The following is a 17868-nucleotide window of genomic DNA, read 5'->3' as shown; positions in this document are numbered from 1 at the left end:
TTATTGAAGCCGAGCGACTTTAAAAATGTGATTGGAAATGTTGACGATCGGTTAAAGTCGGTGAGTTTTTCCACTGGAGCGAACTTTTCCGCGTGGTTTGTTATTAAAAACATAGATACAGCGGTATGGTGGTGTTTGTTGTTCACATGTTTTCAGAGCGAATTTAAGTTGAATTGAGAAGGTGTTACCTACCTGATGGTACGTGAAGTTGGTGAAAACGCGCTAACGCGACACTCTTCGGCTCTTATAAAACGTTGTGTTTTTTCACAGAAAAATGAAGGACGGAACCACACTGTGAACAAGTAACAGATTAAAATAATTTTCGAGATGTCAGGAGCCAGTGAGTACAACAGGAAGCGCCGTCCCCCCAAAATGTATTTGATCTCGACCGACCTGAAGGTCCAGGACCAGCTGGAAGGTACCATTCTGCTGCAACGGGGGTTCCTCTGCCAGGAGCAGGACTCGGTCAGAAGCCGAACGGACCACCCTTGGGTCAAGGTATAATTTTATTATTTAAAGAATTAAATTGAAATTACACCTGTAGGGTGTAATACACAATGATATCTGTAGGAAGAGTAACTTTTTATGCAACTCAACGCAATGCTCAAACCATGTAAGTTAAATTAAAATACTTCAAAGATGACTTATTGATTGTTGAAACTAAGCTCTTTTAAACTTTGATACTCAAAGTTATGAAAAGAATAGAAAGTAATTTAATAGCTTGTTTGATTTTTGTTTAAAGCTGAAGAAACATTGAATTGAATATTACTTTCACATCCTTTCACTTTTTATTTTTATCTTACCTTGTTCCAACCAACGCACCAGAATCTCAGGGATATTTCAAAATCAATTGCTTCACAGATTCTGATATGAATTTGCATTTGATCCTTTTTTGTGTTGTTTGAAATCTGTCCAAGCATGGGTGGCATCCACCCATGCACAGAAACACACCTGTATGTGATTCAGAGTCAACAAGTAACAAGGAAAATATCTGTTGAGATTGTGGAGGAAGAAAGTACTAGGAGAGGAAACACCCAGAGAACAAACTCCACAGAGTGATAACTCCGTAGCATAAGTGAATCCAAAGCTTCTTGCTGAGGTGGTAATGCTGAGCACTGAATTACAGTGCCATTATTTGATGAACCAACTTATTTTTTTTCCCACCTGGTTCCCTATCAAATATACAACTTGTATATTAATCATATTTTCACATTGTTGCTTTTTGATTGTGCTTACATTTAACAGTTCGTCTCTATACATTCCTAAGTAGGGGCTATACACAAAAAGACGACTTAAAATACTGCTAAAGAAAGTTATCAGAAATTAAAAAGGCTTTTTAAAATATGACTCTTCAGCACATTCTTTATTAATCATATATATTGCACTTGCTTGGGTTTTACATTGATAAAGTTAATCTGAACTTTATACTGGACGTCATGTTTAACAACAGGTGCTGGACAATGGTGCCATGGTAAGAGTCGAGAAGAGGTTTCTGCTCGAAGTCCCGACTGACCTCGCTGGACTGCTGGAGCCTGTGACGGATCCTGAAGCTCGACTGAAACTTCTAAGTAATGCATCCATACTAAGTACTCAGAAGAGTTAGTGTTAGTTGTTATATGTTTATACATGGAAAGCTGTACATTTGCTCAATTGAAATTAGCTTGTTTTTAGTGAAGAAACCGGTCTTGCTTGACTATAAATGGTTCAAATAAATTGGATTTTGGTGAAAAGTGAATACACAACAGTATATATACACACTTAAGTGAACAAAGCTAAAGGTTTCTTAAACTGAAAGTCCCATGGTGACTTAATAAATGCCATAATGTTGCTTTATTTATTGTCAACAGTGACATCTTGCCTCTGTAAGATTAGTTTTTTTGTTTTTATTTTCCAGACAACGGGACACTGCAGCAGTTAGCCTCTTTACCTCTCGAAGCTCTGCTGTGGGTTAAAATCGGCGAGCAGGGCGAGCTCGCGGAGGCAGAACTGAAGTACGTCGGGCCGCTCACAAGAGGGAGCAACACCGTGTATTTTGGGGTGCAACTCAAGGTAAATGAACTGTCAGGCAGGTTGTAGTTAAAAACCCTTTTTATTGTTTATTTCCTTGGTCACATTGACACTCGCTGCTACTCCTCCAGGGCTCGGCCGTCGGCAAAGGAGAGGGCAACGGTTCGTACAAGGGTCATCGTCTGTTCACCTGCCCCGAGGCCTGTGCCCTCTTTGTCCCTGCCAGTCACATCACGTCCCGCCAATGGTCTCGCAGTGACGCCTTCGAGGGACAGGAGCGAATACGCGGCCGGGGCTCCGATGGACAGGAGCGAGCGCGCGACCGGGTTCACCGCCGGGGAAGCAGCAATCACCACAGCAACGGCCATCATGGCAACATTGACCGTCCGAACCGTCCCCCTCATCAACTTCTGCAGCAGAGCAGCCGCCACACCAGTTTCCGCCATCATCCTCCCAGCAGCACAACTCAGGCGCACGGTATGCTTCCAGGGACCGCCGAGTCGGCACCCACTTCCGCTCACAGCCGCGGCCATGCTCTGCCGCCTCCGCCATTCCAGGTTGGCCAGCGGGTGTGTATTTCCCAGGAGGACACTGTGCATGCTGGGGAGGTTCGCTTCTGTGGTCTCCTGCCAGGTCGACCTTCATCGGGGATGTATGTCGGAGTGATTACGGTCAGTTCCAACCAACAGAACCCTTTTTGCAATTTTTACCTGTTCAGCTGTTTCAGATATTATTTTCACAATTTGAGCAGTTATAACTGTTTTAGTTGTTTTAGCTGTTTTATATTTATCCATTTTCAGTCTTTCAGACAGTTCTGTCTGCTTGAGCTTGCTTAGTAATTTTTGACATTTAGCATTGTGATCATACTTTTCCACTTTTTAAAACATAAAGGTCAGCCTGCTTTGTTGGTAATAAATACAAATTAGACTTTTTGTTTTAAGTTTGTTTGAATCTCAACATTTGTCACATGCAGAGAAGGCTAAGCGGGCAGATTATACATGTTTTTGTTGACAAACTATTGAAATCATTGGTGAGACTTTGAGCCGAAGAATAAGCTTTTTATTGATTTCAGAGCTGCGGGTTATAGAATCCTGATTTAGTGGTACCAGAAGTTTAAAAATAAGGATTAAAAGCCAAATAAGTTATAATGTTGTTTATCATTAGTGCAACAAACATACTCCACTCTTTTGCTCATCCCCTAAATGTTCCTTACCAAACACGAATCTTCCTATCCCAGTAATGCAGCAATTACATCTACATGTGTTTGTGGCTGATTATAGTTTTATATATATGCATCTCTCACTGTCTGTGCTTAGCAGTTAAATAACTCGTGTCAGCTTGAAGAATGGATACTCCCATTTCTTTAAAAATCTTTTTTCTGGACGGTATCTTTGTGTTTCAGGACGCTCCTGTCGGCGGCTGGGACGGGCATTACAAAGGAGAGAAGCTCTGCCACATTCCTGCACCACTCTATGGCCTATTGCTGCCCGTCAGCATGGTGTCCTTGGGTATGGCAGCTTTTTAAATAAAATTAAAAAAAAGCCACATTTAGTTATACAATCTTTCTTTACTTCTAACATTTTTTTTGTTGACGATTTACTCAAAAATCCCAACATCTACGATCCACATAGTGATCATTGTTATTTGAAGAAGCTGCACCATATCTAAGAACTTTTATTTTGGGGAGTTGTATTCATAAATTCAATGGGGACCTGTTATTCTCACTTTTATATTCTGTTCTCTTTAGATTTTTGTGGTTTGAAGTTAATGAAAGCCTAAATTTAGTTCATACTGGATCTTTTTGGACGCAATTAGTTATTCGAGCAAATTAGGCTTTCAGGCTTTAGTTCTACAAAACTTTTCTCATTAAAAGAGTTATTTTGTTTGACAATCATTTTTTCACAATGAAACCTTTTATTTCTGACACATTTTTCTGAATCTTACAAACTGTGAAATAATCGTCCTTTGACATTGTCACCATTAATGTGATAGTCCAACACTTTATTATCGTATATATGGTAGAAAATGTAGACAAGGAGAAATTTGTAGATTTTCTTAAACATTTTTTCTGACAAGGGCTTTGGAGATGTGAAAATACTTTTCTGTTCACGCCTGAGAGTTTCACACTGCACTATTTAACAGTTTTGTATCTATATGTAAGCTGTTGTATTTGTACGTCCTCAGAGCAAAAATCCCACCGTCTCAACCTTCCTGTCCAAATTCCCAAATCTATCCTGAAGCCAGCACTGCCGCCTCTTCCTAAACCAGTCTCAACTTCGCCAACGACCACCTCTTCAAAGATGGCCCTGATGCCCCCAGGCAAGCTTGGACTCAAGCCTCCTCCCCTGCCTCATCCAAAACCCTCCCCGAAGCTGCTGCCTCCCCCTCCTCTTCTTCCTCCCCCTGTCCCTCCGCCCAAACCTCAAAGCCCGTCTTCACCTCCTGCCGCCGACCAGCCGCAACACGCCAACGGCCTCCCCGACCCGCCCACGGCTCTGTGGTCTCCGCTTAACGAGGAGGATGCCGCGGAGGATGGAGAGGCGGGAACGGGGGAGGAGCTGGAGGTGGGCTCCATGGTGGAAGTGAACGACCCGCCACTCTTTGGGGTGATCCGCTGGATCGGACGAATAAACGGCATCTCGGAGACGGTGGCGGGAATCGAACTGGTAATGAGAGCTTGAATCTGTGCTTTTTAGTATCTCTTTCTGCTGCAAGACCCAGAATCCACCCACAAATGAATTAGTCCCAAGTATTCATACTCTCATGTTATCGAGACTTTCTGACACCATTAGGACAAACCCATAAAAAGACGTTGGAATTTTTGGGAGAAAATGTGAAGCAGATTTCAGTAATTCTGCAGGAGATTAATGTAATTTGGTGCAAGGTCGTCTAAAGGTATGAAAACGTGTGTGTGTGTGTGTGTGTGTGTGTGTGTGTGTGTGTGTGTGTGTGTGTGTGTGTGTGTGTGTGTGTGTGTGTGTGTGTGTGTGTGTGTGTGTGTGTGTGTGTGTGTGTGTGTGTGTGTGTGTGTGTGTGTGTGTGTGTGTGTGTGTGTGTGTGTGTGTGTGTGTGTGTGTGTGTGTGTGTGTGTGTGTGTGTGTGTGTGTGTGTGTGTGTGTCAGGACCAGGAGCTGTCTGCAGGAACAGATGGCAGTTACATCGGTGAACGTCACTTCCGTTGCCCGCCCAACAAGGGGCTGTTTGTTAAACTTCGCAACTGCCGACGCGACTCCCGCTTTCCCGCCCCCGAGACGCCTGTCAATCAAGTGGAGCGGTGCAACTCTATATGTGAGAGAACACACAAATTCTCCTCTCACTGTATCGCTTGAGAAAGTATGGGTGCCATAGGTGACGCTTTCTCTGAATTTAACATGAGGTTGACGACTACAGCATCCCGGAAACTCTTAGTCTTAAGTTTGATGTAGAGCCTTAATGGAAAAGGAAGCAACACCACAGCTTAAAAAAACCCCAAAAAACCATAAAGCTTAAAATAACAATGCATTCCATTAGAGAAACATGAAGTTTACGCTACCTGGACTCACACACTCCACTGCATAATCTAATCATCCTTCATTCTTGGAACACTTTACAAAAATGGTCTCTGGAGAAACAGAAATTGATAACTACTAGGCTACATGACAACACTGAAAGTTCCTCTCCTCCAGTATTTTCTCTATCCACAACAATAATTACAATAGTTATTATATTAGCCGCTCTGCTCAATGGTTTTTTTTGTCAACGTTTTAAATCCTTTTCAAACTCGGGCAGATTTCTAAATTAAGGAATCAGTGACAATATCACAGTTTTCAAATGAGGCAATCGCGGCAATCTGAACTTACTTTTTGAAGAAACGGAACCTTCTACACTTATAGCTCCTCTGTGCCACTTGTGAATCGATACATCTCATCATCTTTATTTACAACAACATCAAGTACCTGCAGTCACCACGTTTGGTCGTCTTAAACCTCCACAGGTCGTGAGAAAAACACACTGTCCTACAAAGACATTGTGCCGAATGTGCAATAAATTGTCATCTGCAGTTTTCTGCCAAAGTGTGTTTGCAATTTTGCATCAAGGAGCTTGTAATTTGACACCAGGTTCCCCAGTCGCTGCTGCTCTTGTGCCCGGAGCAGCTGGCCAGCGTACGGTCAAACCATCCATTCCCGACGGTCTCAAACCATGAGCGATCATTTGAGAGACGTTTCTGAAATGTAGTCGGTGCCGTTATTATAAGAAGCCGAATCATTTCCCGCTGGAGCACACGTTTGTTGATACTCAGCCGCGCCTTTAATAGGTTTCTCCACTCCTGCTGCTTTTCAGTAGACATTCTCATCCAACAGAATTTCAGAAGGTATATTTACTTTTCATTACACGATACTGAACTCTTGTCTGTGGCTGCCAGGCTTCGCCGATTGGGGCAGCGAGCGTGTGGAGGAGCACACTCCTCCAGGGGAGGGAGACGAGGCCAAAGAGCTCTTCGACGGCTGGAAAAGAGGCATCCAGGGTCACCTCAACTCCTGCTACCTGGACGCCACGCTCTTCAGGTGGAACCGGAGTCTTGGCATGAAAGTCTCCACTTAGAGACGAGTCGCGCTGCAAAATGCACCTCATCCGATATAACAGCAGAATAGAATTTACACAGAAGTCATGTTTTTTTTTTAATGATATATAAATAAATAAATAAATAAATCTTCCCCCCAAATTTTACTTTTTATGCTTTAATTGGAGAAAACTATTTGTTTAAATGATTTTGACCTTGTCAGATTCACGTTATCACACACTTTTAATGTCCTGTTTCAGTTCACACAGTAAGACTCTTTATGTATTTACTCGTCCGTCTGCGTCTCCTTTATTTCCAGCCTGTTCTCCTGCTGCAGCTCAGCTGACTGGGTGTTGTTTTGGCCTTCTGACGCTGAAACTGAAGAGAGCTCCAGTCAGGCTCAAGACTTGCTCCGCTGTGAAATCGTAAACCCCCTCCGAAGGTGTGTGTGTGTGTGTGTGTGTGTGTGTGTGTGTGTGTGTGTGTGTGTGTGTGTGTGTGTGTGTGTGTGTACACACATGTACGCACAGGTTGCTGTCAACAAACGGTTTCGGTTCATTAAATTTCAGTCAACTGCACAAGTATAATTTCAACTTCTTTCAATTTCTGTCGCTTTGTTTGACAGAAATATTGAATTGTTAAACCCCACACCTCCACACAATATGACACATTTATCATTATGAGAGGACAATTTAACATTTGGAATGAGTTTTTTTTTTAATTTAAAATAGCCTCAAATTCATGCAGAATGGAAATGAGTATGCAGTATGAAGGTGATTTTAAAATGGCTTTTTTATATATAATTTTTGTGTTAAAGTGAATTTGTCATTTTTAATAATGTCTAGAATTTTTTTCTGAAAAACTCTTTTTGATTTGATAATATTAATTTGTTATGGAATTTCACAAACAGAAAATTTAGTTTGACTAATATTTTGAGACTTTTTATTGGCATCAAACCATTATCTAGCAGGTTATAGCCCTCTCTCTCTCTCTCGGTTGAAGTTATCATATTATTTAAAATATATTTCAGGTTTTATTATATCTTAAAGGACAAAGCAGTCAAAATGTACCAAGAAATGAAGATGTGCAGCACTTTATCATGGTGAAATGCCAACAAAAAAATGTGCACAGCAGAGAAGTGTGTGACTAAATTGCAGCACTGGAGTCGCAGTCTGTGTGAATCTGTCGCTGTTAGATTTTCAGAGTTGGATGTTATTAACCACCCAGCAACATTTGAATGATTTAAAAAAAAAAAAGAAAATCCACAAGCTCAATAGGCTCTAAATAATTACCGTCTCTGCCGGTTCAGGAAGTGTCAACTCACTAATATGGATGCAATGTGATAAAACATTCAATATATTTCAAACTAAAACATTTATATCTGACCTAAGCTATTCTAATATTTTTCTGTTTGGGAATAGTTTGATGGGAAACTTTGAAGAATAAGAAATAAAAATGTGATAATATAGTTCCTACAATACAAAAAATTTTAAATAATAAATTTTTTTCTCAGCAGTGTTGTTTTTATTATATCTATTGCTTTTATAAGAAGAAAACTTCCCAAAAAAACCTGGGGTGAGCCGGCTGAGTTACAAGAAAATAAGAGACTCACACAAGCAAATAAATATTTCGGTGCCAAAACTAACTCTTAACACAGAGAAACCTGTGGGGAAAGCTTGAGTCACATTCTTGCGTGCTTATTGTCATACGGGTGTGTTTCCCAGGTATGGCTATGTGTGTGCCAGTAAGACCATGGCCTTGAGACGACTGCTGGAAGCCGCCAACAGCAACGCCGGCTTCACCAACCAGGAGAAAGGTATGTGTGTGAAAGCGTTCATGTGTCTCTGGATTTCCGGTTTTTCTCACCCTCACAAAATCAGCCCTCTGCCGTCATGACGCAAAGAATGTTGATGAAAGGGAGGAATGCTGTCACACGGCTGTCTTGTGTCTGTCAGATCCTGAGGAGTTCCTCAACAAGCTTTTCCAGCTCCTCCGAGTCGAGCCGCTCCTCAAGATCAGGTGAGCGCCACGCGCTTTGAGAGCTCCACTGTGGCTTCATGTCGTCGTCTCTCGTGGGGTGACGGTTTGCACGTTATTGTTGTGTTGTTTACAAGCAGCCAGGCACACACACACACACACACACACACACACACACACACACACACACACACACACACACACACACACACACACACACACACACACACACACACACACACACACACACACACACACACACACACACACACACAAAGCTTCATCAAAACACAGCACAGCTCCATTGCAGGTATTCTTATATGGTTTCTCAGAGGAAACATGGGTTCATCAGCACTATATTTTAACTAGCGCAGGTCAGCGGACACCATTTCTAGATAACTACACGAGTTTCATCCGGGTTTTTGCCGCACTGGCATGACACACCAGAGTAACCGGGTTTTCAAATTCTTGCTTTGTTTTCCTCGACTCTCTTTCAGATCCATGACTCAGCAGCCTCAGGAGTGTCACCTCTACCAGCTCTTCCCACCTGCCCTCCCCTCCTCCCCCTCCTCCCCCTCATCCCTCTCTCCGGTCAACTCCCCCATCCCTCTCTCTTTGCCAGCATCCAGTCGGATGCGGGTGGCCACCGTCCAGAGCCTGCTGGAAGCCTCGTTCCTCCACTCCGGCCTCAAGTTTGTCGAGGTAGCAGAAATGAGTGATGCGTCCATGAAACTACTGTTCAAATAAGTGTATGATCTTTGGACAGCTTGTGTCGATTCTGTCCTTCAGGCTCCTTCCTGCCTCTTACTGCTCATGCCAAGATTTGGGAAGGAGTTTAAAATGTTTGATGCCATTTTGCCCTCCCTCAGCCTGGACATCACCGACCTGCTGGATGACAGTAAGAACTACGACAAGGAATCTTTGAGCTGCATTTCACTTGGTCTCAACTGCTTTTTCTAACATTTCAATGTGGTTTTATTTGCCTGTTTCTGCCTGTAGGTTTGAGACAGTGCAGTATCTGTGAGGCTATCGCAGAGTGGGAGTGTCTGCAGTGTTATGAAGACCAAGACATCACTCCTGGCCATCTCAAGCAGTATTGCCAGACCTGCAAAACACAGGTAGGCATGTATTACTTCATTGTTAGGTCACCTGACCTACGAGTTGAAAGGGAACCACAGTTTGGATTTGTCCAGCCATTCATGTATCAGTTTATCCATCATGGGTTCGCAGGGGACTGGAGCCAATCTTGTACCTTTTTCAATTTTACATCCATCTTGATCAGAAACGTCATCTGGTGGCGGTGTATCACGTGTCCTCTTATCAGCTGGTGGGGCTTTATACCTCTGCTTTCTATCGATCATCAGGTCCACACTCATAAGAAGCGTACGTCCCACAGCCCGGTGAAGATCAGTGTTCCTGACGCAACGTGGACGGGTTCTCTGCATTCTGCCCGCCAGCAAATGTCTCTGTTTGCTGTGACGTGCATCGAGACCAGCCACTATGTGAGCTTTGTCAAGTACGGGCCGCTCGCCTCTGACTGGCTGTTTTTTGACAGCATGGCCGACCGTGAAGGTAAATGCGAAAACCAGCAGGTCTTTACCAATAAAATCTCTGTGCGCCACCATTTGCCTGGCAGGACTGTGTCGTTTCAGCCAACTCTTAAATTTTTGAAACTAGTAACTCCACTACTTTCTAATAAAGAAACTTGTAACACAAATGAAGCACTTTTTATTCAGTAACCTTGCTCACTATGGTTTTAGTGCAACGGCTTCCATTTCAGTGTCTGCCATGTTTCACACAGGTGGAGAAAACGGCTTCAACATCCCACATGTAAAGGCCTGTCCAGAAGTGGGCCGCTACCTCAGCTTGTCAGTGGACGAGCTGAGCAGGGTGGACGCCGCCTCCTTACGGGAGTCCACTCGCCGCCTGCTGTGTGACTCTTACATGTGTCTGTACCACAGTCCCGAGCTCAGCCTGTACAAGTGACCTGACGGCAAACGTGGCTCGTCGAAACCCAAATATGACATCAGCGACACTTCCTCAGGTTCACCGCCTCCTGCACTCACAAAATATCACTTGCCTTTTTTATCGCCTTGACAAGAATGTTTGAACATGAATTAATCTTAAAGTCTTACAACTCAAAGTATTCAGCTTCTGATGCCTTGTGTACATTTGTGTGTCATAAAATCCTTCGCGAAAACTGCAATTTCATAGCTTAAGCTTTGTTCAGCACAAGCAATAAAATACATCCGGGCGCATTTTTCTTTTTTTTTTATTCTGGTGAATTTTCCTACTCCATGTTGATATCATCTGAAGTGTATTTGCCATACATGCATTATTATATGAATTTCTATTTGTGTTCAGAATAAATGAAAAGATTTAAGTGCTCTGATGTCTTCGGCTTCAAGGAGGCAGTATCTTTGTGTTTCGATTTTCCGGCATTGATCTCAAATGCACACCAAGTTCCGAATAGTAGTCGTTTTAATATCAGTTTGTCTGGAGAGATGCCGTTGTCATTTTCCTATAAACGAGTTTAAAGAAAAGTCAAAAGTGTGGATCTATATGTTGACACAGCTTTAGCTGAAACTCGGATAAAAAAAACAAACAACACAGCAACATTTGCACAGGAACTCTTGCACACATCTCATGTGCCTTAGGAACAAATGTGCACATCTGTAGATTGGCGATAGGCAAAGGAGCGCTCATGAATCTGCAGGCAAATGACTTCCTTTGTGGGTTTTCCTGTGGCTTCCTGATGCTCTCACACTGTATAAGAACCACTGTGCCTGCAACATTTAACTCATGTACATATTCTGTCTAATTTGCACTTGTTCATTTGGATGTCAGTTACGTATGTAAATAATATTGATACCTTGAACCGACATTGAATATTACAAATCCCCTAAAAAAAATGTAAGTATTGCTTGGATCTCTGATAATAAAAACTTTGATACTCTTTGAATTTGCCTTTTTATTTGGATGCGGGCGGCTGTGGCTCGGTTGGTAGAGTGGTTGTCCCTCAGACAGAATATTGCATGTGCGAGTTCCCCGTCTCCCCCTGTCCACATGTTAAAGTGTCCTTGAGCAAGAGACTGAACCCCAAACTGCTCTCAATGGGTGGATTCACTCTCAGATTTTCTCTTCTCTCAGCCTATCTGTCCCTCCAGCCTGAATGACCTCTGTGGGTCCAGAGCCTTAAACTGCTCCGCCCCCCATCTCTGGAACTCACTTTCACCCAACTTCCAAAACATTTAATCCCTGATCAGTTTAAACCTCATCTTAAAACTTAGCTTTTTAAACAAATATATTCATGTTAAACAATGTCGGTCTACTGGAAATCCCAGGATGTTTTTTTTAATGCCATTTCCATGTTTTGTTTTGTTTGTTTGTTTTTTTACTGTATTTTAATATGATCATTGTGTACAGTGACCTTGGGTGTTCTGAAAAGCGCTGATAAATAAAATCTATTATCTACATACAGGCGAATATAGCTCAGTTTGTAAACATGGTTCGTTATTGTGCATCTAATGATTAATTTAACTGAACTGAGTTGTTTTGACATTAAGATTCATTGGGATTACAAATCATCCCTTTTGGTTTACTTAAATTGTAACGTCAAAGTTCGGTGTCCTTTTCAATAGAAAATGTCATTGTTACAAATCAGTGTTAAGAGACCAAGTTCTTATCATTCTGTCTTATTTCTCTTTAATTGAGTGCGTGCTTAAATAGTGTCTCTCTTTAAAAAATGGGAAAAAAATTCACTCTTAAACTCAAAGATTATATTTGTATGTCCAGTTATTTCATGCGTACAGATTCTCACCGGACGTGACGTAATATGCGCGACGGGAGCGTGATGCGTCATGTTTGCGCCGGAAGCAGCAAACACCGAGGGGACGACGAGTATCTTCGACCAGAATTGATTCTCTTTCTGCTAAAACTAACAGAACAATCCTTATAATTGTAATTTGGATGTTCCTGTAAGGTAAGATACGTGTTTTTTTTATTAATTGATATCTCGGATCAATAACGTTTAAGCTTGTGTCTGACCTGTGTTCAGACGATGACTGACTTCGTCCTCACTGCACGTCAGGTTAGATTTAGATTTTAGATCTCGTGGATTGAAGTCACAAGATGTCACTGCTCATATTTAACCGGAACATAATCCCATACAATAGAAAATAGTGCTTAAATTCACAAGATGTCACTGCTCCTATTTAGAGCTGTTTTGCCAGTAGATGTGTAGCATTTTTTCCACTTTCGCAGCCTTCCTTTAGCTTGTTAATTCTTGTGCCTGCCCTAGTGGCGAGGCGCAAAGATTGCTATCCTAGGCGGCCTTTTGCTTTTATTATTATAAATATTCTTCTGCCATTTTTTTCTCTGAGTAAATAGGCCCGCAGCGTTGGGACCACGGACATAAAAAGCACATCAAAACGTGCGGAAGCTTCGGGACATAGTGCCATGTCTTTTGTTAATGATTCGGCTAACTGTTTCCGAACAAAACCTCAAAAACACTGAAGAATTGTCATATCCAAAGTGGATGAGAGAGGCACCTCACGGAGGTGATCATAGGAGATCAGCAGTCTGTTGCCATGGTAACGCTGAGATAACACACAATTTCCTCTGGGTTTTCTAGTATAGCTTGATATTTGTCGTCTGTGTGTCAAAACTTAGATTTATACTGCATGTTCTCCCACACACAGTATAGATAAAGCCATCATTGTGTTTTCTATCAGTCTTGGCTGTAGGTGCGTAACAAAACAAAAAAAAACATTTCTTACATTTCCTACTGCATATTTAGGTTTATTTGACATTTCAGTGTCCCATGACCAACAATTAACATTGGTAGTTATTAATCCTTAATATGTCTGTTTGTAAAATGTAACTTGTGAAGGATTTGTGGTTCCTATTGGGCAGCAGAAAACCTGATTTGTTTTTCTCAAGTTTTTCCCAAAGCTCTCAAGCTTTCAACATCCAACACAATAAGAACATCTGTTAAGGATCACAGTTGTAGCTGATGCAGTGCACATCTGACTGCACTGCAGAGAGGTCCTGTGCACATTCTATACCCAACCCATAGACAATTCTAGCTTATTCTGAGGCTACATTGTATTGTGTATTGCACATTTCAGATTGTTTAACTTCTATATTTAAGTTGTTGCAGTCTTTTTTTTCACCTACAGTCTCTATTTTCTCATTGTATTCTCTTTTGTGTGATATATTTTGTCTATATTCTCTATTTTTTTTATTTAGTCTCATCTATGTACAGCAAAATTTTAAATAAAGCTCACTTTTGACTTTGACTTGACAGCTATGTGAGGTGATCTTGTGTGTTTTTATTGCTCCACAGGTGCTTTTTGTCTCTGGGGTTGAGTGCTGAAGTCTTTTACCATGGCGTCTCCAGGGGGGCAAGGAGGAGGAGCTCTGGCAACCAGAGGTGGAGCTGGGGCAAGAAGGATGAAGTGGGCGCTGGAGCTGAGTCTGGGTAACACCAGGTGAGCGGAGACATGAGTGAAGTGTGCAGCAGTGATCAGTGACTTGTTCATTCTGCTATAAAACTTATTTTGTCTTCCTGGATGTTTATGGAGAAAATGTCAGGGTATCTATCTGCTCTTTTAGTCATTTACCAAAGACAACTTCTTGGACCACATGGTGTTGGAGCAGTTAACACTCTCACTTTATTCATTCATAATTATTCTCTCAGTCTAATGGAATGTCTATTTTTATTTATTTTTAACTGTCTGTAAATATCTGTTCGGATGCGTCTGAGTGATCGGCTGTTTCTTTGTCTCAGCTTGTAACTCAATGTATTTGTTGTCGGGTATGATTATTGACAGAATTCAGACGTGATTATTTGTTTTGTTTTTGCATGGCAGGAGTCGCGGTGACAGGCAGGGCGGTCAGGGAGACGTTGTTTACCCCATTGGTTTCTCAGAGAAGCCGGTCCCCGACACCAGCATTCAGGAAACAGACAAGAACCTTGTGGAGAAGGTGAGCCGGAGCTTTTCCCTCATTTAAATGCGGATGGCCGTCCTTCTTTTTACTTTACCCAAAAGTCTTCCCAGCATCATTCATGGTTATATTTTGTCCTTCTGTTACTTTAGTTCTGAAATCGCATTCCTCATCTAACGAGTCAAACTGATGTAGTTTTTTTGTAAGTGACACCTACATGAAGATAAGATTGCACAAATGAATGGATACCAATACACATTCTACTGAAAACATCCGCACAAGTAAATGGGAAGAAAGACAATATCTATTTTGTAGAAATAACCTTACTAGCCATAATGTGGCAGAGTCAAAGTGAGCCTACATTTAACACCATGAACCAACCCCCTCTCGTTTCTTCATATAGCTACATCAAAATCAAGGAAAGACTGAACTCTCCTGCTTGATCTAGTCACATATCTAAATTTAAAAAGGTTCACGAGACGGGATTTCAGTAATAATCAGTAAAGGCTTTGGTGTTTATAACCTCCCAAAACTTTAGTTTCAGAAAATAAATTTTTCTGTGTTTGTGTGCCTCAGCGCTGCTGGGACGTGGCCCTTGGACCCTTAAAACAGATCCCAATGAACCTGTTCATAATGTACATGTCGGGAAACACCATCTCCATCTTCCCCATCATGATGGTGTGTATGATGGCCTGGAGGCCCATCCAGGCTCTTATGTCCATGTCTGCCAGTGAGTATCCCCGTCGCGTTTTCACTGCGCGTTACATACAACACAGTTTTGCACTTCACATGTGTGCTCCTGTCACTTTATCTGTTCGCGGCTCCTTCTTGTGTCTCAGCTTTCAAGCTGTTGGAGAGCTCTAGTCAGCAGTGGCTTCAGGGACTCGTGTACCTGATCGGAAACCTCTTGGGTTCAGCGTTGGCCATCTACAAGTGTCAGTCAATGGGTCTGCTCCCGACGCATTCATCTGATTGGCTGGCCTTCATAGAACCACCGCAGGTAAAGTTACACACGTGTAGATGTGTGCTATTAACACAAGTCCACCTGTTTTGTCGATTTTAGATGTGAGCTGACACTTTTGTAGAGTCCTGTCTGTGTGTGTTTTATTTTCAGAGTAGAGTAATCTCTGTTTCTAAAAAGCCATTTTGTGTGTTTAGCCCTTTTACAGTTTGTTTTAAAAGATAAAACATGAGGGTTTGTCGCGTGCCTGAACAACCTGTACTGTTGTTTTTTGCCCAGTAGGGGGCAGAATTTGGTCAGTTTCTAGTTTGATTTTAAAGCGCAATAGTTACCACAACCACACAAACCCCAGTTGAAGATCTTTAAAAAGACTTTTGTCTCTCAGTTTCTAACTAAATATACTTATACAAGCAAAAGCTGTAGAGTCAGTGTGTGGAATCCAGGATATCGTCTGATAAATTACTCTTCTTTTTGCATTTAAACTTTAAGTCAAGATCCAAAATAGAAGAAATAAACACAAGTGGTCCATTGTTTTTTTTTCTTTCTATTAGTTATCTAAATTCAGCACTGTAGCATTGGCATACATCAGATAATAATTCAGATTATTATCACATCAATGAAAACTATATAGGTACTTTAAAGACCACAATTTCCAGATGTGGTATAATATACTGTGATAGTGATACTCGTCACACCTGCACTTTGATTATATATTCTGTGTAGAGTGTTAGATTTTATCAATGTTTTCTGTTTATTTCATAAATGCATATAAAGTATGTTTCTATTAATTAACTGAATATAAAAGTTAGATTCATGTGGCTGAAGTAGGAAAATGGTGCTACTATTGCTGCATCTGTAGGCTTGTAATGATATCAGCATGGGCAGAGACTGATTTGTGGTTTTCAAACCATTTTTTTAATCCATATGTTTTGCGTGTGTATAATCGGTGTGTGATGACCTGTGTGTCCCTGTCATCACCTCCACAAACAGTGCCAGTCACTATCTCAATATGCTCACACCAAATATTATGCAATTATGCAAGCACATGCAACTGTGCATGCACACGAGTGTTTACCTAGTAATTCCGCTTCTATATAAGCCCCATTGGGGGAACTGTGATTTCACTTGTGGTGCGGCGGCTGACACAATCTCACGTGTTTGTTTTCTCAACAGAGGATGGAGATCATGGGCGGAGGGATGGTGTTGTGAGGATGCCGAAGCGTGCCCACAAACACACAGAGGATTCAGATAATTACTTTCTCCATCTTCCTTGTTTTCTGACCACGACTCGACCACGACAGCGAAACAAGAAGCAGAGATTATTTTCTGGAACACAGTTCAGAGATAGACCTGCTTTTTAGATGTGTACACATAATTCTAACAGATGTTTATCCGCCAACTCCTAAAGTTAAAGTTCAGAGTCTATAAATTGTTTGACTTATCCAGTTAGAATTTCTAATAAAACTTTTTGCATAGAATAACATTTTCTTCCCATTTCACTCGTTTCTTTCTCAGATTGTAGTTGTTTCTCACTAACTTTTTTTTTTTTTTTTTGCCTGCATGATTTCAACATGCGCACCAGCCCCCTTTACCAAGCCGTTTTAATTTATAGGTCTGTTTAATTTATACAGATTTTTCCTATGAAATTGCTCTATCAAATAAATCCTTATTTGTTGCTTGAATTGCTTTCAATTATGTCAATAAATGTGTTGGATGATTAAAGAAATGTGGAAGTTTTCTTTTAGAGTTGCTTCTTTTTACACTTTTTTTTATTTTTTAAAGGAATCGGTTTTGATCGCTTTTTTTTTTCCTGACGCAGGAATGAATGCTGCACTATTTCTAGACCCTGTATTGCATTGTCACCTCTGCACATCCTTCATATTTCGAAAAAGCTGGATGAGAGCCAAGTATCACATTGGCATTTATAAGAATTTGAAATCAGTGACACCTGTTTAAACGTGGGATAGGATTGTGATACTTATAATTAAACGTGTTTCCTTTCGAATATTTTATCCTAAATCAACCCTTCAAATACTAAAAACAGATTACATGAACTATAATAATGTGAAACCGTTTAATGACACTATAATTAGACGTTCTTGCTTAATGTGTTTTACAAGCTTCATTTTGACAGCTGGTTGAATACAATATTTTTACAGTACTTGAGCACCAGAAGGATATAAGAAACACATTTTTTTATTTATAAACAAATTCAAAAATAGAAGTTTTTCTTTCACTAGGAGTTAACCCTATCTCGATAATGAGACGTTGTTGCAAAGCTCAGAATTTTTTATTAACTAATGATCATGTCTGAACGTGGATTAATTAAAGGCACAGGCGCAATTGGGGCGATTCAAATCTCACACCAAAAATGTAAATAACTCTGGATTTGTGTATCCTCAATATGTTTTCATTAGAATCGAAATATTTTCAT

General features: G+C 41.1%; 2 protein-coding genes across 2 annotated transcripts; both read left to right on the top strand.

Moving 5' to 3' along the window:
* The first annotated feature begins 1 nt into the window (after position 1).
* cyld3 (cylindromatosis (turban tumor syndrome) 3) lies at positions 2-11484 on the top strand. The gene is made up of 17 exons (XM_080486408.1): positions 2-60; positions 271-498; positions 1451-1568; positions 1895-2049; positions 2139-2678; positions 3410-3515; positions 4192-4673; positions 5130-5295; positions 6410-6551; positions 6867-6989; positions 8272-8363; positions 8503-8566; positions 9022-9226; positions 9314-9422; positions 9524-9642; positions 9889-10096; positions 10326-11484. The coding sequence occupies exons 2-17, from the start codon at positions 328-330 to the stop codon at positions 10508-10510; spliced, it is 2985 nt and encodes a 994-aa protein (XP_080342534.1). The 5' UTR covers positions 2-60; positions 271-327; the 3' UTR covers positions 10511-11484.
* An 877-nt stretch (positions 11485-12361) lies between these two features.
* emc4 (ER membrane protein complex subunit 4) lies at positions 12362-17177 on the top strand. Its single transcript, XM_080485982.1, has 6 exons — positions 12362-12506; positions 13872-14016; positions 14398-14512; positions 15050-15203; positions 15313-15473; positions 16608-17177. The coding sequence occupies exons 2-6, from the start codon at positions 13913-13915 to the stop codon at positions 16641-16643; spliced, it is 570 nt and encodes a 189-aa protein (XP_080342108.1). The 5' UTR covers positions 12362-12506; positions 13872-13912; the 3' UTR covers positions 16644-17177.
* Positions 17178-17868: the final 691 nt, after the last annotated feature.

The sequence above is a fragment of the Lipophrys pholis genome, assembly GCF_963383615.2.
Source record: "Lipophrys pholis genome assembly, chromosome: 18".
NCBI classification, from domain to species: domain Eukaryota; kingdom Metazoa; phylum Chordata; class Actinopteri; order Blenniiformes; family Blenniidae; genus Lipophrys; species Lipophrys pholis.
This window is presented reverse-complemented; position numbering and strand designations above follow the sequence as displayed.

What these genes read in the sequence shown, in the direction of transcription:
- cyld3 (XM_080486408.1), top strand. Translation starts at nt 328, where the DNA reads ATGTCAGGAGCCAGTGAGTACAACAGGAAGCGCCGTCCCCCCAAAATG. An exon ending in CTGGACGCCACGCTCTTCAG is followed by an intron (nt 6,552 to 6,866) that starts GTGGAACCGGAG and finishes CTTTATTTCCAG; the next exon opens with CCTGTTCTCCTGCTGCAGCT. An exon ending in GCCAGACCTGCAAAACACAG is followed by an intron (nt 9,643 to 9,888) that starts GTAGGCATGTAT and finishes ATCGATCATCAG; the next exon opens with GTCCACACTCATAAGAAGCG.
- emc4 (XM_080485982.1), top strand. Translation starts at nt 13,913, where the DNA reads ATGGCGTCTCCAGGGGGGCAAGGAGGAGGAGCTCTGGCAACCAGAGGT. An exon ending in CTGAGTCTGGGTAACACCAG is followed by an intron (nt 14,017 to 14,397) that starts GTGAGCGGAGAC and finishes TTTGCATGGCAG; the next exon opens with GAGTCGCGGTGACAGGCAGG. An exon ending in ACAAGAACCTTGTGGAGAAG is followed by an intron (nt 14,513 to 15,049) that starts GTGAGCCGGAGC and finishes TGTGTGCCTCAG; the next exon opens with CGCTGCTGGGACGTGGCCCT.